Below are 25,080 nucleotides of genomic sequence, written 5' to 3'. Positions count from 1 at the left end.
GGACTTCTCCGGGTGCAGAGCGCTGCTGCCGCTGGCACACTGTGCTTGGCGGCTCCATCACCGCGAGAGCAACACCAGCCGCCCTCCTTAGGGGAGGAGATGGGAGCCAAAAATGCAAACTTCAAACTTCATGTTCTTCTTTTTCCCAGAGGAGCAAGGAGGAGCGGCTGCACCAAGAGGAGAGCAAATGGGCACTGGCAGGACCGCGCCATCCCACCACCCGCCTGCATACACACACACACATACACACACTCACACGACTGCCTTGCTTTCCCAGGTCACAAGCTGGTGTTTCTGCAGGCATTCCTACAGCAAGGTGGCTCTGAGCACAGGCTGGTTGTCCATACTCCTCTGGCTTTGCTTTCCATCCTGATCTCAGCTATGGCGTTACCCGTTTCCTCTCCTACGTCTGATCGGACTAAAAATAACCCATTAAAAAAATCACGATGACTCCAATCAGAAACAAAATAAATTGTTATACCTCTCTGGAGCAGCTGTTCCCCCCCCGCCTGAGAACCCCAACGACAGGAGACGTGTGATCCACCAGCCTGAAATGAAAACCTTGGGAGGTGGGAAGGGGAGCTGCCGTGAAACTCTGTGCCGCCGAGGAAAGGATGTGACAGCAGGTCACACAGACATCTCTGCACCTCGGCTAGGGTCTGGGGCAGCTGAGTTTTGAAAAGGTATATGTCCTGGGGCTTCTAAACCTGCCCAGCTCCATCCTAGGTAGGTTTCAGACATATGCCTCTGGCTTCCTAATTAAGGGGGAAGCCACACGCAAGGCAGAGTCAGTCTCTTGGAAGAAGCTTCCCTCTTCTGCGGTTGTTTCTGTCAAAAGGAATGATTAAGATGACTGTAAATGATATTAATGTTGTCCTTAAAAAGCCATAAGGAAATCTGCTGTGAGCCAGGTTGCTGTTCCCCTGGAATTGAGAAACGTGCCTGTTTGTTTCCCAAACAGCCATTTGCCGCAGACAAACAGAGAGCAAAAGGAAATATATGGTGCGGGACAGCGAGTGAAAGGGTGGGAGAGCTGGGAAACGCTGCCGGAGCGGCACAGTCAGGGCTCTCCTACGGCTCCGGCGTCGGAGCGCGCCAGGCGGCAGCGTGTGACCCCTCGGAATTGTCACCGTTAAGGAGCTGGTGAGGTTCGGGAGAGTCACAACAAAATATTCGGTTTAGAAACGATTTTGTTCCCATATCGTATTAGCTGTATTTCCCTTCTGTGATTGCCATTTACAAGGGTATTGACATACAAACTGATGTTTGTTTTGTTGAGCTCATTTTCTCTTCCCACCTATTTCCCCTCTGAAATCATGAGGTGAACTATTTGCAGAAATAATATATTTGATATACTCCTTTTTCCTTTTCACAAATTATCTGGGAACAGACATTGATTTTTTATTACTTTGTTCATTATCTAAAGTATTTGTCAAATTGTTTACAATAATATTCCAAACCATGCATTGCTACCAAGCGGCCTGTCACAACTATCGTTAACAATTTGACTTAGTGATTTACTTTCTAGAGCTGAATCTTGAATAATTCTTCATGTCATTTCCAAATCCCAAAGACACTGTTAATTTGCTTTGCAGGAGCATCTCCTATTCCCTGCCATGCATCAGGATGACACTGTGCTAGGTGCTGCATAAACACAGATGAAAAAAAAAAAATCTTATTCCAATATGCAGTGTAAGTCTAGAAACAGGTGGATATCACCAGAAAAGCCAGAGCACAGAAAAAGTTGAGTGTGACGGGCACTGGTTTAGCATGCGAGCAGTCAAACAGCTGTCAAATATTTTGTAGGCATCATAGCAAAGAAAAGTCTCTCCAAGCAGAGACTGGAAAAACAATGAAGTATTTTACATAAATACCTAAATCATTTTAGTTTATTCATAAATCTGATAGTAATGGTCCCCTATATTGTTTAATATTGCTTGAGTTCTTCCCTGACCTCTCAGGCTAGCTGCATGAACAACTCTCGTATCAAAAAGTCTAGAAGAACAGTATTTGTGATCTCCATTACCATCTCTTGTAATTACATTTTCAGAGAGTAAAAGAGATCACAAACACAATCAGAGCAAACATAAGCACATGTACTTTCTCAACCTTTAGCTTAAAAGACAATTTCCTAAGTTCAGTCAGGAAACATTCTCATTTTAACTGTAGTTTTCCTGCCTGAAAAGGAAGGAGTCTGCATAAAGTGACAGCGAAAAGGCTCCACATGTGAAGAATTTTCCCCATAATTTTCCGCAAGGAGCTGACAGCTCTTTAAAACTAATAATCACCATTTCAATATATAAAATCAAGCTTCAGCAGAATCAGGTCAGAGCATATCATATGTGACTGCTGGGATTATATAATGGGAAAGTTCTCATTGATTTTTATAAAGCATTGGATCCCAGAGATTTTAAAATTAGGCACGGAGGCTGACCCAGTTTGGGTGGAAAAAGCTCACAGAATCCCATGGAAGAGCATAGTCCAGGGAGAAGTCTCAGGAGGTACAGTTATTTTTAACCTTTCAGACCTGCGCGACAAAGAATGAATTCTGAAAACTCTGGGTAGAAAAGAGGTATTTAGTTTCAAAATTTTAGAATCCTCTACCCCCTCCCCTAGATCTTGACCCTGGTAGAAAACTTGTACAGCAAACTTTTTTTTTGGATTAAGAAAAAATTTTGGAGTAGTCTGAAGCTGTCATTTCACTCTTCCCTCCACAAGTGTGGAAGAGACAAAAGTAAAACACTTTCTAGGATGTAATTCAACTAAAGAATAAAATATGCAAGGCAGAAAGGCTTTTCATTTTAGCTGGAACCAAGAAAGTTAAATTCATAACCAAACATGGCATTCACAAACTGTTGAAATAAAAAAGATGCAATTAACATTTAAAACTGCTCTAAAAAATGCTGCAGTTTTCCAGCAATTAAATGTGCCTCATTAGATGATTCAAACAAAATTTGATCTGGACAAGTATTCTGTTGAAATTGTAATTTAATTTTCTTTCAATCTATTGGAGGTTGCAGCCTTCTTATAAATGTGACGGGACCATAAGCTGAATAGATTTTGTTCTATGTGCTGGACAGCATTTCAGATAGAAGTTTGTTTATTTGTAATGGAGTAATATTAAACAGGCATTTGTGTTTCAAATCAGGTGGGGATGAGATGCTTGTACCTGAACTTAACATACCAGTGTATATATTTTTAGCTGCTCTGAGATGGGAAGAGGACTGAGTACCCGTTATTTTGACAATCTAGTTATATAGTACTTGCCATTTATGGATTGAAATCCTCACTAGCATTTCAGCCTCATTATACCATATAAAAGGGCTAGGCTAGGGCTTTAACTCACTCCCTTCCCCTGATCCCTATGGAGGGAAAGCTAGGGAAATGCAACAACAGAAGAGGCAGAACAGGGATGGATATCTTGGGCCTCGTTGCCAAAGCCCCCTCTGAAACCCTGGGGGTAAATGGGATGGGGAGCCGTCAGTGACGCAGGGGAGTCCAAGCTGGCATATGACTTGTTGGTCTATGACTTCCATGGCATCTGACCCAGGCATTTTAAGGCTGCCTTTTATTAGTCCGGGTGGAAATCTTACAGCATGGGACTTTGGAGGAGCTCATGAATCTGGTTGCGTGGCCAGCGAGAGATGGGAGAACATCTGGAAGCAGAGCCCACCCCTCCCCAATGCTCTGATCTTGCTCCACTCCGTGCTTTCTCCCGACGCCAGCCCAGCGCGCCGGGCCCTGCGCAGAGAGGGCAGGCAGCTCTCGCCCTGCAGACGCTGCGGGTGCAAACCACGGGGTTAGAGCCCCAGCTGTTTGCTGCTGGCACGCGGGGCACAGCAGCCGCTCGGCAATAGGTAGCTCTGGGCAATTGTGGCTGGGTTAGCTCCTGCTGCTGCTCTCCTATTCTCGCCGTTCACTGTGCCTGTCAGGTGTCCCAGGACAACGCAGCCTGGGACTGTGCTGGGAATGGCTCAGGGAATTTACCTTGGGTTTTTCAAAAAAATGTTTCTTTATTTTTCTGCTCAAGCCAGATCGAATTCCAGATCGTCTCCAAGTCTTGGCGCAAATGCGAAGGCAATACACTGCGGTACTGGCAGAAGGTGGCAATGCCTTGAGCTGGTATTGCCAATGAGGACACGGGCAATTTCTCAGATGGAAATCACTGGCCTCACAGCCATATTTTGTTAACAGAGCTGAACGTTTCTCATTCATTGCAAGCTGGCTTTGTTTGAGTCCTCCTCCCCATTTTTAGTGGAAGAAAAATAATTCTAAGTCAATGCCTTAGAAATTAAGATTTTTTTGGACATAATAAGCTTTCCTAGCTGTTACAAACTTTTCCTTTTAGTGTTGCCACCTTCACCCAAAAGTCAGAAGTGCAATCCTGCCCTGTTGATCCTCAGCCATCTGCCATCAGAGAGACAATACAAAGCATCCAACAGCAGAGAGGAGCTCGGACAAACTTCATTCTAAGGCAAGGAAGGGTCAGATTTCATTGATCTACAACTTGACATTCGGTTCCTGCAACTGAATAGAAAAAAGGCATTTATAACCTATTAAAAACCCAAAGATGATTTTAGTCTTTTAATTTTCTTGTTGGAGAAATCAGTCTTTCAGAATAGCCTGGGAGTTGCGAATAAAGAAGAACTTTGCTATGTTTATTTAGAGAACATAACCCCTTGGAGCCAGCATTTTCACTAATGCATTTTACATTAGCGGGCTGCATCAGGAAATCCTGACTTTTGGTGCCAGGGGGGTAATTAATATCAGATCATGTTTGCAAAATGGTTGTGTTTATGTGGGAATGAGGACTGAGCTCTAACTGGCAGGATTTGAAGTACTCAACTTTGCTGTGGAGCTTCAACAACTTGCTAGAGAGAGGGTTGTTGAAATTAAAGTACTAGGTCTTGATGGCTTAGTAGAGCTACGGCTGCTGAAGAGAGCTGCAGGCTTTAGGATTCCATTCATAAACCTTTGAGGAGAGTGTTTTTTCTAAAAATGTGAGGGGATTGCAGATAACATAGAAATGCTTGTTTTGCTCCTGTGGCATCAGATGTTCCAGGAAGTGCGAAAATATGCGTAATATGGTCGTCATCCCCCAGTATATCCCCCTCCCCCACATCACTCTCTAGTTTCTGTGCTCACTACCTAGGAAATATCCACAGGTAGTGCAAAAATATTATTTCAGCACACCTCAGAAGTATTTGCTTTTGTGTACGCACCAGCTAGCACGGTCTAAAGCAGTAGGTGCGAGTCAATTAAATAGCTCTGAAAACCAGTTCCTGCGGAGCTCTGGGTCCTGCAGGGACTCTGCTGTGCCACCCCAGTGCTCCCCACCCTAGGAAGTGCAGTTCCTCCTGCACCTGGCACCCAGCTGCTCAGCTGAGCTGCTTCTTCCTTCAGAGAAAGAGGAAGAACATCTCCTCTTGCTCCCTGCTCAAGCAAAGGTGTTTGGGGAATGGAAACTCCTTTTGTGATGGTGATACAGCCTCCTTCCCCAGCACAGGCACCGTCTGCAGCTCCAGCCAGGACATCTCCAGCTCAGCTGAAGATGGTGGAAGGATATCCCAAGCATCATTAGGTTCTCACTATCAAAAATATTTTCTTCTATGTGTTGAAGAACAGCCTATTTAGTAGAGAACTTGGATTCTCACCTTCCCGAAAGCCCCAGTTTCTCAGCACCAATTGGGAAACTTGCACTGATGCTTCATAAGGTTGAAAATCACCCAGGAGCATAGGACCCTCTGAATCATAACATCATGAATTTGTGTAGGCAAAGTTTAAAATTAACAGATGTTTTCTTAAGTTAAAAAGGAGTAATAGTACAACCGAACAGCAGCAGCAACTGATGTCCAAAATGAGAGTTTCACCTACTGGTTTCCCAGCATCCATTTCCATGGGATGTGGCAGCTGGTTCTCTGCAAGACCATTTGTTTATTCCCTCCCCATCAGATCCTTTGCTGGAAGTTCATGGCTTCCTCAGCGGTGGTGGGGATTAAAAATAAAGGTGTAATCTATGTTAGACCTAATATATGTTTTGTACTATAATGAGCCAATATACTATTATGGATCTTGTGGTCAGCTCATTGTGTTTGATAAATATAATCAATACATGTTATTCCCCTCTGAGATCCATCCACCATCATCTCTCCATGCTCACCTCTTGCCAGTAGTCATTTGGGGATAATTATCCCCACGAAGAGCCTACCTCTAATGTGCCCACTGTCTTTTCTCCTGCCATAAATTGGTCTGATACAGGCACTGAGATAACAAATCTAGACGGTATTGTTATTATTGCTGCTATTTTACTAGTTCCTTGATCCTAAAATAGGGTTAGCAATCTAATAATTTGCTGTAACTATAGTAAAGTTAGATGTACCTAATGAACTGTTCCTCATCAGGTATTTGTGTAACTGATTATTCCTACCTAAGTCTAGGAGTAATGTCTTAAGCTTGAATACAGCAACACTGTCTACAGCTTTTGTTCTCTGTGAAGTAATGGACCACCTCTTCCTTTTCTGTCAGTATCTCTGAATAGTTATATTTCATTTTATGGCTTGCTTTGATTTTATTTCAATGTGTTCTACTATTCTTTTAAACTTAATCCTAACAATGAGAGCTTACTGTGCACATCCTCTTTTGTTTGAAGGCACTGATGAGCTCTTGATCCTCCACATTGGGATAATTTGTACTTCTACCCATAGTATTATTTCTTTAAGGGCTTGCCAGGTCTCCTGAGTTCCTTTTTCTTTAGACTTTTTTTCCCCATGACATGTTTCCTCTTCATTCTCTGAGATTACAGACATCTTCTTTGTGGAAGTTTGCTGTTCATTAGGCTTCTTGAGGAAAAGTTAACTCCTTGACAAATTTCAATCAAATCTGACAAATTTCACTCAACTCAGAGAGAGATGTTTCAAGACATACATTCCTACAAGGGTCACAAAACAACTCGTGAAGGAAAGAAAAGAAATTTGATAAATACCTCAGTTCAGCAAAGGGTCTTGTTAGAGCTCAAGTCGCTAGGCATCAGAGGGTCCAACCATAAACTTATTCTTGATGCTACTATGCAAAAATGGGCAACATTGGTTCTGCTGTTCAAAACATTATTTGCTCCTCTCTTCCCTTCCTTTTAGAATTCTAAGAGTAAACTCTTAACACCTCATGAACTCTTACTTGAGCTGCCTTTAAGCCCTGCATTGAGAGGTGATTCCTCTTCAGTGGTGAGAATGAACACAGAAGACCTTTTCCACTTGGCTGCATTCTCCATGCCTTCTGTATCAAAACTTTCCTAGGAAACTGCCTGTATTCTGCTGCATCCCCTTCCCAGGAGATATTTGCACAGTTATAATTCAGGCAGATCTAATTTAAAGTCTATAGTAAACTTTCACCACAATGACAGTATTTACTCTCTTTCCATTTATTATTGCCACGGATTCTCAATTGGTCAATCTTCCATACATCAGAGAGGACATACTGCCTTATTCACTGATAAAGTATCTTCTCTCTTCAATGTGTTGTCCTTCCTGAGAAAAGTTCTCTATATGTTAACACTCAAGCCCTGTACATAAATAAATAGAAACATGTTTCTGTTATGTCAATGCAATCATAATTTTAATCATACACTTAAGAATCTTTCTGTATGTTCCTGTACTTAGTGCATTTATATACAGACATCTGGAATTTTAAGCATATTGTTTCACTATCTTCGTTCTTGTTCCTCTCCTGATCTTATAAATTAACAGCTCTTCCTATGTAATCTTTGGTTCCTGACACTTTATGTTTCTGGGCACTGACATCTTTGACTGCTAGGGAATGACTGTGCATTGGGAGCTGCATGGACCTGCAGTACCGTGTCCAGCCTTGTTCCAGTCCCAGAAAAGAAATCGATGAAGTGGAGCAAATTCAGTGGAGGGCTACCAGGATGGAGCACTTGCCCTTTGAGAAGAGGTTGTAGGAACAGGGCTTGTTCAGCTGAGATGAGATGGTTTTGGAGGGGGCCTAACAGCAGCCTCCAAGCACCTAAAGAGAGGTTAGCAAGAAGACCAAACCAAGTACTGCACGGCAGTGCACGGCTGGAGGACAAGAGGCAACAGGCATGAGCTGAAGAAAAGAGGTTCAGACTTGCTAAAAGAAATTTTTTCACATGGAGTGGACAGTACGGTTGATGGAGAACTGGCTGAATGGTAGGGCTCAGAGTTGTGATAAACTGCACAGAGTCTAGTTGGAGGCCTGTAGCTAATGGTGTGCCCCAGGGGTCAGTACTGGGTCTGGTCTTGTTCAACATATTCATCAATAACCTGAATGAAGGGACAGAGTGTACCCTCAGTAAGTTTGCTGATGATACTAAGCTGGGAGGAGTGGCCGACACAGCAGGAGGCAGCGCTGACATTCAGCAAGATCTTGACAGGCTGGAGAGCTGGGCAGAGAGGAACCTAATGAAATTCAACACAGGCAAATGTCGGGTCCCGCACCTAGGGAAGCACAACCCCAGGCACCAGTACAGGTTAGGGGTTGACCTGCTGGGAAGCAGTTCTGCAGAGAAGGACCTGGGAGTCCTGGTGGACAACAAGCTCTCCATGAGCCAGCAGTGTGCCCTTGTGGCCAAGAAGGCCAATGGTATCCTGGGGTGCATTCAGAAGAGTGTGGCCAGCAGGTGGAGGGAGGTTATCCTCCCCCTCTAGTCTGCCCTGGTGAGGCCACATCTGGAGGACTGTGTCCAGTTGTGGGCTCCCCAGTTCAAGAAAGACAGGGAACTACTGGAGAGAGTCCAGCAGAGGGTTACAAGGATGATGAGGGGACTGGAGCATCTCTCATATGAGGGTCTGTTTAGCCTGGAGAAGAGAAGACTGAGAGGAGATCTCATCAATACTTAGAAATATCTAAAGGGTGGATGTCAAGAGGATCATAGAATCATAGATTCATAGAAAGGTTTGGGTTGGAACGGACCTTAAAGATCATCTAGTTCCAACCCCCCTGCCACAGGCAGGGACACCCTCCACTAGACCAGGTTGCCCAAAGCCTCATCCAACCTGGCCTTAAACACTTCCAGGGATGGGGCATCCACAACCTCTCTGGGCAACCTGTTCCAGTGCCTCACCACTCTCACAGTAAAGAATTTCTTTCTAACATCTAGTCTAAATCAACCCTCCTTCAGCTTAAACCCATTACCCCTTGTCCTGTCACTACACTCCCTCATAAACAGTCCCTGTCCAGCTTTCCTGTAGGCCCCTTCAGGTACTGTAAAGCTGCTATAAGATCTCCCCGGAGCCACCTTTTCTCCAGGCTGAACAACCCCAGCTCTCTCAGCCTGTCCTCATAGGAGAGGTGCTCCAGCCCTCTGATCAGCTTCGTGGCCCTCCTCTGGACTCGCTCCAACAGCTCCATGTCTCTCCTGTACTGGGGCCCCCAGAGCTGGATGCAGTACTCCAGGTGGGGTCTCACAAGAGTGGAGTAGAGGGGCAGGATCACCTCCCTTGACCTGCTGGTCACACTTCTTTTGATGCAGCCCAGGACACGGTTGGCTTTCTGGGCTGCAAGCGCACACAGCCGGCTCATGTTGAGCTTCTCGTCAATCAATACCCCCAAGTCCTTCTCCTCGGGGCTGCTTTCTATCCATTCCTCGCCCAGCCTATAGTCGCGCTTGGGATTGCCCTGACCCACATGCAGGACCTTGCACTTGGCCTTGTTGAACTTCATGCATTTCGCACGGGCCCACCTCTCCAGCCTGTCAAGGTACCTCTGGATGGCATCCCTTCCCTCCAGCATGTCGACCACACCACACAGCTTGGTGTCATCGGCAACCTTGCTGAGGGTGCGCTCAATCCCACTGTCCATGTCGCCAACAAGGATGTTAAACAGTGCCGGTCCCGGTACCAACCCCTGAGGAACACCACTCATCACCGTTCTCCACTTGGACATTGAGCTGTTGACCACAACTCTTTGAGTGCGACCATCCAGCCAATTCCTTATCCACCAAGTGGTCCATCCATCGAATCCACGTCTCTCCAATTTAGAGACAAGGATGTCGTGCGGGACAGTGTCAAATGCTTTGCACAAGTCCAGGTAGATGACATCAGTTGCCCTTCCCTTATCCACCAACGCAGTAACCCCATCATAGAAGGCCACCAAGTTTGTCAGGCACGATTTGCCCTTAGTGAAGCCGTGTTGGCTGTCACCAATCACCTCCTTGTTTTCCATGTGCCTGAGCATAGTCTCCAGGAGGGTCTGCTCCATAATCTTGCCAGGCACGAAGGTGAGACTGACCGGCCTGTAGTTCCTTGGGTCTTCCTTTTTACCCTTCTTAAAAATGGGGGTTATGTTCCCCCTCTTCCAGTTGGCGGGAACTTTGCTGGACTTCTTAAATATGATGGAGAGTGGCCTGGCCTCTTCATCTGCCTGTTCCCTCAAGACCCACAGATGCAACTCATCAGGTCCCATGGACTTGTGCGCCGTTGAGTTCCTTAGATATTCTCAAACCTGAGCTTCTCCTACAGCAGGCGGTTCTGCATTCTCCCAGTCCCTGCCTTCTGTGACCTGGGCAGTGTGGCTCAAGCATTTGCCAGTGAAGACTGAGGCAAAGAAGTCGTTGAGTACCTCGGCCTTCTCCATATCCTGGGTAACCAGTTTGCCCGTTTCATTCTGGAGGGGACCCACATTTTCCCTCGTCCTCCTCTTATCACTGACATACCTATAGAAGCTTTTCTTGTTGTCCTTGACATCCCTGGCCAGACTAATTTCTATCAGGGCTTTGGCTTTCCTAACGTGCTCCCTGGCTGCTCAGACGGTTTCTCTCTATTCTTCCCAGGCTACCTGCCCTTGCTTCCACCCTCTGTAGGCTTCCTTTTTTTGTTTGACTTTGCCCAGGAGCTCCTTGTTCATCCACGTGGGCTCTTGGTGGATACTAGAATATCTGTAACCGCTATAAGTATCTTATCCACATCTGGATGGGGTCAGACTCTTCTCAGTGGTGCCCAGCAACAGGACAAGGGGCAATGGGCACAAACTGGAACACAGGAAGTTCCATCTAAACATGAGGAAAAACTTTACTGTGTGTGTGACAGAGCACTGGCACAGGCTGCCCAGAGAGGTTGTGGAGTCTCCTTCTCTGGAGATACTCGAAACCTGCCTGGATGCCATCCTTTGCAACCTGCTCTAGGTGATCCTGCTTTAGCAGGGGGGTTGGACTAGATGATCTCCAGATGTCCCTTCCAACCCCTACCATTCTGTGATTCTGTGAAAGCCACGCTGGGGAACATGGTGCCCAGAGAGGTTGTGCAGTCTCCATCCTTGGAGGTTTTCAAGACCTGAATGGATGAAGACCTAAGCAACCTGATCTGATTTCATAATTGATGCAGCTTTGAGCAGGAGGTTGGACTAGACACCTCCTTAGGTCCCTTCCAATGTGTATTACTTTATAATCTTTTTGCCTTCTGAGAAAGCCATCGGCCATCACAGTCATCGTAAAGCACCAAGTTCTCCCCTGTCCCCCCTGTGTTGGCACTGGTGCTGCAGACCCTCCCTTATCCTTGCAAGTTTCCTGGGTTACATTAAGGAAGACTTTATGTTTGTGGATGTTTCCAAGTCTCACCATGTCTTCCTTGTCCTAGCTTTCTACACCCTCCTTTTACTCAAACATGAATTTTTTGCTTTCAGAGGCTACATAGCTCTCAGATTGATCAGTGTACAGTACGGTGGCTAAATGGGCCCTTTACACCACGTGTGCTTGTCTGCATCAGCTCTCGTGACCCTATGGCTGTTAGCACCACTGTTCAGAGTGCCCTTAGGGATCTACTATCCTTGGATATTCATTTATTTGGAGAAAAGGGAGTACCAGTGTCTCCAGTTCTCAAGATCTGCATGTGCAGAAGATGGTGGGGTACAGGGGTGTCCCAGCCTGGGCCAGTGATGTCAGTCAGTACATGTGTGGAAATCCATGAAGCCTCATATAAAAGGAGCAGTGAGCACTTTTCATTGATGTAGTCACAGGTGCCCACAGTGCTAGAAACGGAGGATTCAGTGCAGGGTGAGGTTCCACATGACCTTACGGATTTTACCAGAAAGCAGATTTTGTTGTCCATCTTTTTTGTAGTAGACTTTCCCCACTCCAAAGTCATCGACCACTAAGCAATAGAAGCCAGCCTCTTGGGCACCCTCTCTCTCGTGTGTACTGGTGCTTGGAAGGTGGTGTGCTCTTTTAGAAACTTAGGGAGCAGTTACCTATAGAGATCTTCACCCAAAAGCCCTGCTTCCAAATGACATGTATGATGTAAATCCACTAATTCATAGCTATCTCTTGGGCTCAGAGCCTCCTCATAGCATCTTCGCACCTTTGCCAGGCTTCACGGTGCGTCTTGCCTGCCACCTTTCTAGCAGATAGGCATGGTCAAAAGGTGAGCTGTTACGGCTTACAAAACCAGAACGTACTATCAACATGGTCACATGATGAGAGTGCAAAACAGCAACAAGGGAGAGAGCTTCTCAATATTCATCTATGTACAAACTGTCTGCACTGCTGATGGCATGACATGGGGTAGCCTACAAATTACTGAGTCATTGGACCAACGTGCTGCAGACACAAATACACACCAGGCAGCATGACACCCTGCAGCATCCTTCTGCAACAACTCTCAGTGGAAATGTAAGCAGCTCAACAAAAGGTGCTTTGTTTGGCCCACTAGCTCACTTCAAAACCTGATAAAAATTGGTTGTGCAGATGTACTGCCCAGTGCTCATTCAAATGGTGACCAGCTGTCAGTGGTCACTTAAGTAACAATAATAAGGCAGAGTATCAAGAAAACTTAGCCAGCAGGTCACCGCTATCGTGCTTGGCCCACAGACTTCAGGTCTACCACATTTTAAGCTCCAAATTTCTAAACAGGCAAAAGAACTACTAAAGCAGTCAATTTATCTCCATGTTCCTTGCTCCTTTCTCAGCAGAGTGGGTCTCACGTAAGATTCCTGGTTTTCTGCTTTCTTTGTTTGCTGCCAGAGAGCAGGAAAACACGAGGCAATGTGAAATTGAAGGGCAAATAATACAGGCCATATAGAACTAAGCTTCTGAGGTAATCAAGTGTCAGCGCTGTCTTTATAGCAAGAGCACAGCAAGAGTCGTAACAAGCACCAATGAACACCAGGCGCCATTAGGCCTGTTAGCACGCACACAAGATACTTATAGCGGTTACAGATATTCTAGTACCCACCAAGCATCTATTCACTGTCCTAAAATCAACCACTTGCCATCAGCCAAAAACTTTGGGGGATACCACAGAAACCTTCAGGCCTGCCTCAGTTTTGCTACGTTCTTACCCTTCCTGAGCCTGCACGGACACCGAAGCAGGTGATAAACCTGAAACCAGCGTCAAGCTAGCAAATTCTTTGCCTTGCTCAGATGGGCAGGCTCTCTGGGCTTAAGAAATTAAAAACTCTGGTGTTTATAGGCAGAACCCTTTTTCCCCAAAAGTAAGTTTCTAAATAAGGTATTTCATGATAGAAGAGAAACATTTTACCCAAGCCGGAAACAGGCTTGGGAGGAAACGGATAGATGTAGTTATCTAGGTGCTCAAATACGAAGAGCTAGCTCTGAAATGATCTGCATTGTTGCTGGGGGCGGGGGGGAACGGGGGAAGAGATACACAGATCATTAACCTTTGAGACTGAGACCATATCAACTTGGCAAGAAACTATCGTAACAAGTAAGGCCATAATCAGTATTTAGATAGAAACTCCAAGAGCCAGGGCAGTTATTTATATTGTAGCCCTGTGGACAGGAAGTGTAAAGGCTCCGGGATGAGAAAGCTATTACTGGGAAAATGTGAAGAAGGCAACTTAATACTGGAGACTAAAAATTCTTCACTTGAAGGTTGCTAAAAAAGTCAGGCAGTACAATTGATGTAACTTAATTTCATAAAATGTGTATTTCTACCAAACCTGCCCTAGCAAATGGCATTTTTCTACAAAAGTATCTGTAATGGACCTGTGTCAAGATGCCAGAACACTTCTGGCAACACCGACTGCAGCAGGTGATTAGAATTTATGCCGTGTAAAATTAACTTTTAGATTAAATGAAAATTATGAACCAAAATGCAAAAGCATTTATATGGCAATTCACCTACGCCGTTTGTTTAAAAAGTGTGAAGGCAAGTGAATGTAACGCCGTGCTCTGAAGAGTTCACAAACCAACAACTCTGGCTATTCCAGCAGCTTCCTTCCCAGCCCCTCAGCTCTTCCCCACCAGAAACCCGGGGTGTACCTATGTGAAGCCTCTGATGTACTGAACTACCTTCATTTCTTAACATCAAGGGAAAAAATGGTAAGGGAAAATTAGAAAACATTATGTATAGAAAACTGAAAAAAACTCCTCTTGTAAAATCATCGGGTCTCAGGTACAGGAAATCATACGTTCTGCTACATTAGTCAAGAATTTTTCTTGAAAAACCATGTCAACAGAAGCTCATCAGAATTGAGTGAAAGCACCCAGCATCTTCCAAGTTTGAAACATAAGTATATCACTATTTGTATTATTTTGGTGATATATTTCACCATAGTGGAAAAAAATAATTTTCTGAACAGAACATTGCCACCTCAGTTCAGGTCTACATTTAATTTGCAACCTTAACCAATAGTCTGCTGCTGCTAATGCCTACTTCCAGGTTTTGCAGAGTGAGCTTCTAAAAGTTATGGTAAAAAGAAATCGACATATACTCCCAATATTTACTGTCAAGGCACCAACAGAAATATCTTCCAAACTCTAGCATGCTGCTTGTTGCATAAAGCTGTAAAGCATGAGCTTTTACATTCTTTCAAAATAAACCCTCTCATCTGATGTAAAGTAACTGTGCACATTCTCATATATATCCAATTCAGGGTTTTTTTAATTCTACTAAGTCCCTAGTTTCAGTAATACCTTGAGGACTGAGTTTGTAGTTGTGCATGTCATAAAAGGCATTTCCTGTTATCGATTTTAAAGGTGTTGCCTTTAATTTTCGCCTTGTTGTCTGTATCCTTTGCAGAAATTACACTGTTATGCACCGCCGGTTTATACATACCATACCACCTTCTGAAATAATCACAAACATGCTTCATTTGCTCTTGACCACTCATTACCTGCTTATCTTTTACCTGGAGGTATCTTTTGATACGGGAGATACGAGGAGGAAGACAGTAATTTGGAGTGTTGATAAAACTCCGATCAGTGTCAGGGTATTTTGTTAAGCGTTCCATACCACCGCTTTTTGAACATTTCAGTGGCACTGTGACTTCCTGTACCCACTGAACAGAAGTTTTACTGCGCTAGCCGCAGAATTTCTCCTGACAGTTGATTAACTGCATATGAGTAAATTGATATTATCCCACTCAGTAGCTACTTTGTTGTATTTGTAAACATCAACCATTTATTAAATTCTGCTATGGTCCACTGCATTTCAACAAAGTTTTAAGTCCTGCCTAATCTAGGTAGCACCATTTCCACTTCATTTTGCTACTGTAACACGTGTTCTTTTTCTCCAATTTATTTGGTGTTAATCAGTGGTCCCAATAGAGCTCTGCCTGGCATAATTTATTATCCATTTCCATCATTTTTTTATATTTAGAATTCCTATTCTTCCCCCATCTTAGCTAATTTCCAGTGCTTCACAGTCCACCTTACTGCATGCTTTCTCTTTATGGTAGCAGCTTCTCAGAGAATTTAGGCTTTGTGAACATACAAAAAGATCAATATCGATTCCATTAGATTCTGCTATGATTTTTTAGAATAATTCTAGTAGATTAAGGGTCAGGTTTTAGTCTTTTTTTAAATGATCATTTGGTATACTATTTAAAATATTACCACTTTATCCAGCTATCTATTCACTTCAGAACGTTTGTTTGGGATCTCACCCTTGCTTCTACTTTATGATAGAGCAACTGTTGCTCATCTAGGAAAAGTAGCTACTTTCTTTTCAAACATTGTCAGGGTTTCTGTCTGAATTCCACCTGGACTTGCTGATGTAACAATTTCTCTTCATTTTGTAAATTTAAGTATCATCTCCTTTTTTGGAATCTAAAATCTGTTTGGTCTTTTCCAATCACATTAAAGCATCTTTGGCATCCTCTGTGGTGAGAACTGTAGAAGTACAATGGTATTTTTGCAGTGAAGTCCTTGCCCCAATTTAATCAGGACTATTTTCTCAAAAAAAAAAAAAATTCAATTACTTTAAACTTTTACAATTAATTTTAGATATGAAAATGAAAGCAGGACTGTTTGTATTTGTCCTGCTCTATAAGATGGCACGTTTCCTTATGTTACAACACTGTGAAGTCAATTCACTTGAAACAGTGAACCAGCTTCTCCCTTCCACGAGTCATTCAGAGCAGAAAAGGAAATAAAACTCTGTGAAAAGAAAGAGCAAAAGACAGCAAAAATCGCAGTGCTATGATAACTAAAAGTCACTTAATTCATTAACTCCTCCTCTTCACACTGAATATTTGTAACATTTCTGTTCACACATTTGATTTGCTGGGTCAGTCCCCCTCTTAGGTCTTATTTTCCACATTCTACATGTAAAATGCCAAATGTAACACCTTTTTTACTAGTTTCCTATTGTTTGGATTTTATTTAAGAAAGAATACTTACTAAAATGAACCTTGTATCTTGCTATTTCATCCTGGTCCTGTTGTGCATTCCTGGTTCTTTTTTGTTTAGGGAAAACTGGTTCTTTTTTAATATATAATTTTAGTAGAAATACTTTCACGTGGAGCTATCTCCTCTCGAGTTGTTCTTCTGGCATAGTATCAGAGGAATAAGGTAATTTTTGTCACCACCAATTAAAAAGTTTTACGAAACAGGACCGTTATAAAACAATTAAACCTTGCAAATGCAGTAGTCTCTAGGAGGGAAACCCTGGAGGAAATTCTGCTTATTAAAATTGCAATTTTAGTTTCCATTAAAAAGGAGAATAAGACAACAGAAGATGGGCTGGCAAGACAAATTATTTCTTAATGTCAGTTGAGCTTATTTCAAATGAGATAACATATCTACACCAGGTTGGGTTCAACACACTTTTGCCTCCTCAACTCATTTATCTAATTCAGTCATCTTGATTATAGCCTCATGGACCTTCATTTTCAGACGAAGAATTTCGTAACAAACAACCTACACAACATGCTGATTACTGAACAGTTAATTCTAATTAACTTGGCTATGGCAAGAGAATTTTGATAAAGTCCTAGAATGCAAATACAGTTTGGTTATTCTGGCCAAACTTCTGTAAAATAAAAACCCACAGCAGAGTCTCCAGATGAGACATCAGAGTGATAGGGATCTAATTTAAAGAAACAAATGAGAAAATTAAAATCACAAATAATTTATTCTTCCGTTAGAATTGATGGAGTACAGTTTTAAATAGCAATGAAGTACACAGTGGTGGAAAGTTGGCACAGAACCTACAAGCATTTCATTCATAATAATGTTCCTCATGCCATAACTGTTCAAACCTTGATGTGTATTTTCTATCGACTTTAAGAAAATTGCTTTCCCTTTAAAATTGATGAACAAATTGAAAATCTTGTCTTCCATGTATAATGTCATACATATTATGAACACCAGTTATTTTTCTTTTTTCCCCCCTAACCATGATCACCAACTGAAAAAAAATATTATTTTACTCCTGGGCTAATTTTAAGTTTTGTCCTTTATGAAAGTTACCAGGAATTCTTGAGTGCATATATTCCTGCACAACAGAGTATCCATTTACTTATCTGATATACAGTTGCAGGACAGTCTCAAACCCAATTTTTTGTGTACTATGCTATTGATCAAGGTGCTGCCTCTATCTCACATGCAACACTATAAGCATTAATGCAGTTCAAAACAAAATTTGGCATTTACCTCACCAACAGGTTTTACATTTGATGTTCTAAAACATCCCTTGGTCTCATGTTAACCAATAAGAAAAATGGACACACACAAAAAATGCCTCCTTTCTAAAGATATTAACTCCCAGTTAGGAAAGTTTAGATAGGCTTTACAAAGTCTTCTAGGCTATTTTGATACATACAAATTATTCAACTAAAGGTTAAAATACACTTATACAATACAGTCCTGTCCTCCATATTCTTTTTCAAGTTCTTTGCATATTCAAGCCAAGTAAAATTAACACTTGTCATTTTCTTTGTTATTGCAATTATTAAGAGGGATTACAGCTTGCTTATGCAAAGCTGTGACAAAACACTTGAGAAATAAAACCCAAACATTTATCTTGTTACCCAAAAAATGTTGCAGAAAATTGTCAAACTATGTTAGAAACAATTTTTACAAAAATGCTTCACTCAGAAAAATTGGAAAGCTTAAAAAATTAATCTTTGCACAAGACTATATTATACTGTCCTTAATTATGTTCCCATTTAGATACCTGGGATTCTTATTCTTTGTACATGAACCTATCAGTGATGTATGATGCTCTCCATCTTTTTTCACCGTTATCTTTATTGTACACCATTTCGAGACTTAATACAATCAAGCACTTATCATGCCCCAACCCATTTTTAACAGTAGATTTCTTATCCGGCCCAGCGAGTAGTGTACTGTCTTGCATATTCACCACATGAAAAACATAATATACAAAATATTGCTGCTGTAAAAAGTGTGCATTTCCCCTTTCCCCTACAAAAAAAATCTGTGGAAAAAATATTAAATTCCCATAACCTTCATAAACATACAAAGCTGTTCGCACCTTTCAGTCTGTAACAGTCTATTTGACATACAGTTCTCAACTCACTGCAAATTGTTATGTCACATATTTTCTGTCCAATATTGCCATCTAGAGTAGAGATGTGAAATCAGTTTCTGAGAATCTACAGTCTTTAACAAGTAACCCATGAAGACTGTATACCATAAAACAGCCACAAGATTTTTCCAAAAGCTAGATGGAATGGGAGGTTCTCATCTCAGGAAGATGTCCACAGTGCTGAGGAGACAATATGGCTGCTAACAGATATTGCCTACCGGAATGTGAATACTTCTTCACTGTTGGTAATTTCCATACTGACCCTAAAAAATAAATCCAAAATACAGAATTAGACATGGCACATTTTCCTGTATTAAAAGCTGAAATCAGAAGACCATCCAAATAATCTACGATGTTAAAAGATGGAAAACAATTACAATAAATTATCAACCCATATGAGTAAGTAGTAGAGAGTGTCATCTTACTAAAAATGGATTTAAAGCCAGGAACCTAATATGATCAGAAGAGTCTATCTTAAAAATTCAGTATATTGCTGTGAAATTTGCAGAACACCATCAAAAATAAGAGACAGGAATTACTACCCACCTAAACTTTGAAATTAATTTCAAAAAGACAAGGTCACCTAAATTCAAAAGTAATTTAAGAAACTAACCTGCTTTCAGAGATACCTAAAAATATTCATGTATCAAGCATCAAAGAATGGACTCATACGTATATCTCAAATCAAGGCACATCCCAGTGAACATAAATAACTAGTCAACATATCCTATGGGAATCAATTATTCCATAGATCCGACACATAGAATTATCACCCTTACTGATATTCTCTATTTGACAGAATGTCATGTACTGCAGAGGAGGGCAGAGTTGAAAGCACCAGCGCTACATGCTTACCATGATCCTCCACCACAGGGTTCAAGGCTTGCAGAAACAAGTAGTGAACAGTCTCCAAACTGTGGTCCCACCACCATTTCATGTTAAGTACCATCATGGTAAGGCAGTATTTTAAACTCCAGTTTTATGTTGCAATGTCAGTTTTTTCCATTGTAATGACAATCAGTCAGGAAGAAGAGTTTCAGAACAGCTGCCAGATGAGAATTTAAGCAGAGTAACTCCTATGGGAATGGCTAGTATGAAAGAGTAGAGCGGTCTTCTATAATTGAGTTTCCCAGTGGAACTTAGATTGCACCAACTGGAGGAGTAGAGCCTATCTAGAGAGAGGGTTATCCACTTCTACTGTGGAGAAAGCAGGAAGAAACTCAGCAAATTGAGAATAAGTTTCCTTGACCCTACATTTGCAAACTCAGAAGAGAATCACTAACCACACCTCCAGACAAATGATTCTGGGTAACTCATCTGGAAATAAAATACATGAGAATTGTATTTACACACCCGAGAGACCATGTTCTCAAATTCATTAGTTTAAATGTCTGCAAGAAATTAAGATTATCAAACGAGTGTGTAGGAATCACGACTTTCTCATCAAATGAAAGAATACCTGGTCATATCCGTAAGGCCTCTGCTGTGGTGGCTGTGGTGGCCCAGGCTGTGTGGGTCTGTATCCCCCATACTGCTGGCCTTGTCCTTGTGGATAATTGGGATACTGAGGTCCTGGACCACTCTGGGAAGGACCTGGAGATCATTAAATGTAAATGAAGAAAAAAAGATTGCTTAAGGTGTTAGGAAGAAGAGAACAGTAAAAGCATTGAATTTTACAACTGAGCAGGGCTAAGAAGTATCACTACTGTGCAATTAGGTGTCTTCCTACCTAAAAACATACTAGGGATCAGCAGTCCTCCTCGCACCCTGGCAAGCACCTTAGCTGACAGGGCCTGTGCTCGAACCACAGAAACATTTACCTTTATTTATATATTCATTATTTATTACCAATGCATGTAGTTCCACACACGAGGTCATAGGACAGGGAAGAACAAGGCAAGAAATGACAAATCATAAACATGAATGCTTTCCAGGATTTAGGGAGGCACACTCTCCTCCTGATGTATGCTGCTCCAGTTCCAGAACTTTACAGTGCCAGGAGCAGCCAGACGATCAGCTGCGTTCAGCGTTTGGACCTTTTGAAGAGACAAGCAGTGCTGCGCTGCCAGAAAGTCAGTTCTCACACCACAGCAGGCAATCATAAATGGGATGTCAGGCAAGCAAGTTACATGCATAAAATGTGAGATGTGACAACCAGTAAATGCTATTGTGAGATGGAAAAAAAGCACCCTCTACTCCATACTCCTCTGGTCATCTTAGCTTTCCAGGAAAAGGATAGAAAAAAAAATCCAAACAATCAATTTTGGCTCCAGCCTTTTTTGGCTGTAAAAGGAAGCAGTTCTCTTGTCAATACAAACTCTTTCAGTTACTATTCACAGGGACTCAGCCTGTCTACCATTGGAAGCTGCATGTTACTACCATCAAACAGTGCAGCCATGTTCCAAACAAGATCAACCTCATCTCTTCCTGCCCTGGGAGAGATGGTGTGCTGTGTATTTCAGTGACGCTCCATATGGATCTTTTGCAGTGGATCTAAGTTAGCTTTTTTCCACCACCACCCCTTAAAAATGGTCAGTCAGGAAGAGCTGCAACTCTTTAGAAGTGCTTTCTTTTAAACAAGCCAACTCTTTTTCCCTCCCCTCAGAAGAAACTTAGGTGTTTTAGCAATAGTGTGATTCAGTGCTAAAGAGGTCTAGTTTTACCTACAGGCACTGGACATTACAATGACATCAGCTGGTAACTCTTTCAGTAATTCTGGAACTATGAGACAGTCAAAAAGATGACTTGGAGAAAAAAAGCTCTATAGGCTTAATTGCCATTCTCCTCAGGCCTCAAATCCCCTTGAACTATGCAGTTTCAGCCTTCTACAGTGGAACAAAAACCTTAAAGATTGATAATAATGACTGGGATGCTGATTTACTTTTGCAAATTAGAAAGCAATTAAATATTAAATGGAGCAAGGATACTACATCCTAAAAAGTGCTGTGTTCATCTGACAAATGAAACTTGGTTTTATTTATTAATGGTAATTCTTTATAGTTGAATTCTAAATATTCAGTGATAGATTTTATAAAATAAAAATGAAACTTCAATATCTAGTTCTGCTAAAGAATAGAAATTGAGAAGTATGCTATTTGGGTTTACAAATTACAGTGGCTAAGTCACTGCAACAGATTTCTTCAACCCTTTCCTCTAGTATTTCTTAACCTAAATTTTCAGAGTAAGTCGAGTCTTATTTCTTTACTTACAACATTTAGAATAGCGAGCTAGATGGACTTTCACTCTGATCTTCATTCTGTTCCTGTGCCATATTTAGCAGAATATAAGTACATGAATATTATTTTAGAACTATCAACTCATCTATAAACTCCAAAAGGAGAAAACTTGCGACATCTTAGTGGATCATCTTAAAACTTAACTCTGTTTCAACATAACTGGATTTAATGAGAATCTGCCATTTATCTACATGGCAAACGCAGCTCCTCACATACCCACAACACTGAAAGTTTTAGCATTTAAACCTGCAACAAATCTAAAACTTAAAACATACAGAATTAGATTTCAGAGATTCCTTCTTCTGAGATAAATCTGTACAGCTTTATAATATGCAAGCAAGCAAAATTTAAGAGAGCAGTATTTTCAGTAAGCTCTTCTGACCTCCCGTTTTCAGAAGCAGTGCACAAAAATTACATAGTACTACTTTTAAGTTTTTCGGGAGGTTTTCCTTGAATCCAAGGACTACATTATCTCTTGTGGCAGAGGATTTCTCATTCCTGCCATACATCAGATAGCTTGCACTACTAGTGCAAATTTGTAAGACAAACTCTTGAAAGCTGCATTGGCAACACTTCTATTAATTTCCTTACTGATCAGTACAAGAATTTTAAAAGTGTGATTGATGTATGTTGGATGAAATTTTAAACTTTTAAAAGATCTTGTTCTAAATGGCAAATCCAGTGACGAAAGGGTATAAATGGCTCTCTGCCCTCCTGACTCTGTTTTCACCTACAGAGGACAGAAAAGAGCAGGGTCTTTCTGAGTCTAAGTTACTGACACCTGTTATAATGTTTTCTAGCCACCTTCTTTTTCTGTGCTACCACACTGTCCTACACTGCCAACAGATCTACCTCCCAAAAGATGCTGTCGTCTATGCCTTATTGTTTTGGCGCAGCAAAATTGAGGGCATACAGCTTTTTTGCACAAGCCTGGCCTTTCAACCCAGCAAAACAGGGATGGAATAACATATGAGGATCTCCCTTGATCTCTTCTGTGATTGCTGTCTGTGTCTTCAGGTTCTTACCATAACCCTGCTGTTGTCCTGGATAGCCTTGCTGGCCTGGATATTGCTGCTGTTGTGGTGGATAACCCTGCTGTTGGGGTGGTCCTTGATATGCATCTTGCTGCTGACCATATTGCGAGTTTCCTGTAAGATGATTGCAAGAAAGCAAAAACTTATAAAGTTACCTACTTTATGGTTTTTTTTCGTTCTAAGATGCACAGCCAACAACACAAGAACAAAATGAAAATGCAATATTGATTTCAAAAAACTGAACGAAACAAAGAAAACTCAAACCAAACAGAAGGAATTCGGCCAGACAAACTGCAGTTAAAGCCAATTTTGCAAAGTTGAACTGCAGCATTTTCAGCATCTCTGCCAAACGAGCATTACATTTACTGGAACATCACAGTCATAAGATCATGACTATGCTAAATAAAATAAAAAAAGACAAAATTAAGGACAGCTACAAGAGCACAGACTAGCTACACAAGATCAGCAAGCTGTTTCCTAATGGCACTATAATTATACAAAATATATACACACACAAAAAGATATACAACTGAACCAACAAATTTATGTTTAAATAAAAATTTTCATTGAGGTAAAAAAAAAAAGTCTCTAGAGTGTTTTAGTCATTTTACTGTTGTTAGAAATGGCAAATTTTGGTTATATATTTTAGGTGTTTGCAAGAAATTATTCTGAACGCTTCAAGTTCCCTGCAATTTTCAAGACAGCCAGCAACTAGTATTCTACAAGAGCTTTGCATGGGTATAAGTCGTGTTGTGCAAGAATTTTTGTTCCCGTTGCGGGTGGGGGAGGAAAGGGAATGTATGTGCGTATGTGTGTGAAGGTATATAGATACCTCCTTCGTAGTAATGTTGTGAGGAATCCTCATAAGGCCTATCGTAGCCTTGTTCAGGATACGACGGTTGCTGATAACCGTAATCATTATGACCTACATCAATTCGACAAGAGACAGGAAGAAACGTTAATGGCCTCTGAGTGAAAACCCTAAAAATATTTCATTTCTCAGAAAAATGAAAAAAATTTCAACTGGATATACATGAAAAAGAATTTTCAATTGTATTAGCCAAAGACTTATTAATATGATTTCCTTTCATATTGAATTAACATGACAGGAAAAAAAAAAGGGCTTAATGCAGTAGTTTTAGCAACATCACAGCAAGGGATGGTCTTAACCTTCTGATAATCCTTGTTGAGGGTGGGGGGGAGGAAAAAAAAAGTACTTTATCTTTCACTCAAAAAAAATGAAAGCATTTAGGCCTTTCACATGTAAATAACCTGAATTAAATTAGAATGAACAAAGAAAGCAATTATCATACTTTGTCTAACACCTGTTCTGCTGATCTCCAATTCAAAAGCATATGCTAAAAGCAGTGTGAAATATAACAAATAAAGCTCAATGAAGTTATGAACCACATTCTACATTAAATTTTGCTTTTAAGTGACAGAAAAATTACATTCTCAAAGTTTTCCCTACAAACAGAATTCCTACAAGTCTTAAGAAAACTTTTCCTCTTACATTCCAGTCCTGAGTAGGATAATTACAAACAAACCTTCCTTTTCAGAGACTACAGGCATCTCTGATTAAGAAACCAATATACGCAGTAAGCACCCCACCTGTTGTTGTTTTCAGAACAAACGTATTTGGTCTTACGGATGACCAAAATATATCTTATTGCTAACCTGGTCAAGAAAACAAGCCAAAATTTTGTTTAAATTTGAAATTAAATTATACAAATTGTATAAATTTGAAATAAAATTTTGGTATAAAAATAAGGAAAGGAGAAAACAGCTCTACAACTAAGTGGTGTTTGTAGTTAGTTCTGTGACTGTACCATATGTCATTGACTGAATCTAATAGAAATACATAACCATTAAAACAAGTCTTGTAATATATTACTCTCACATAGAATGTAAAGAGAATAATGAGGTAATACTAAAGAATGAATCTTTATAAGGAATAGGTCTTAGAGAAGCAATCTGTGCTGCCACAGAGCTGTTGATGGTAACACTGAATTGCTGTTGATGGTAACACTGAATTGCCCTTACTACAGT

The 25,080-nt window shown here is 41.3% G+C and overlaps 1 protein-coding gene across 3 annotated transcripts in view; it reads right to left on the bottom strand.

Annotated features, from left to right (window-relative positions):
- Positions 1–17,323: 17,323 nt before the first annotated feature.
- SS18 (SS18 subunit of BAF chromatin remodeling complex) overlaps positions 17,324–25,080 on the bottom strand; it is a 46,194-nt gene continuing 38,437 nt past the window's right edge. For 2 of the 3 annotated variants that reach the window (XM_054815988.1, XM_054815989.1), the window contains 3 exons: positions 23,023–23,145; positions 20,221–20,354; positions 17,324–19,024 (listed from right to left, as the gene is read on the bottom strand). In XM_054815988.1, coding sequence (XP_054671963.1) covers positions 18,998–19,024; positions 20,221–20,354; positions 23,023–23,145 — 284 coding nt within the window. In that variant the 3' untranslated portion in view covers positions 17,324–18,997. Of the gene's footprint in view, positions 19,025–20,220; positions 20,355–23,022; positions 23,146–23,863; positions 23,957–25,080 lie in introns of all 3 variants that reach the window. The other variant, XM_054815987.1, reaches the window with a different exon arrangement.

Source organism: Grus americana, chromosome 2 (genome assembly GCF_028858705.1).
Source record: "Grus americana isolate bGruAme1 chromosome 2, bGruAme1.mat, whole genome shotgun sequence".
Lineage (NCBI taxonomy): Eukaryota > Metazoa > Chordata > Aves > Gruiformes > Gruidae > Grus > Grus americana.
This window is presented reverse-complemented; position numbering and strand designations above follow the sequence as displayed.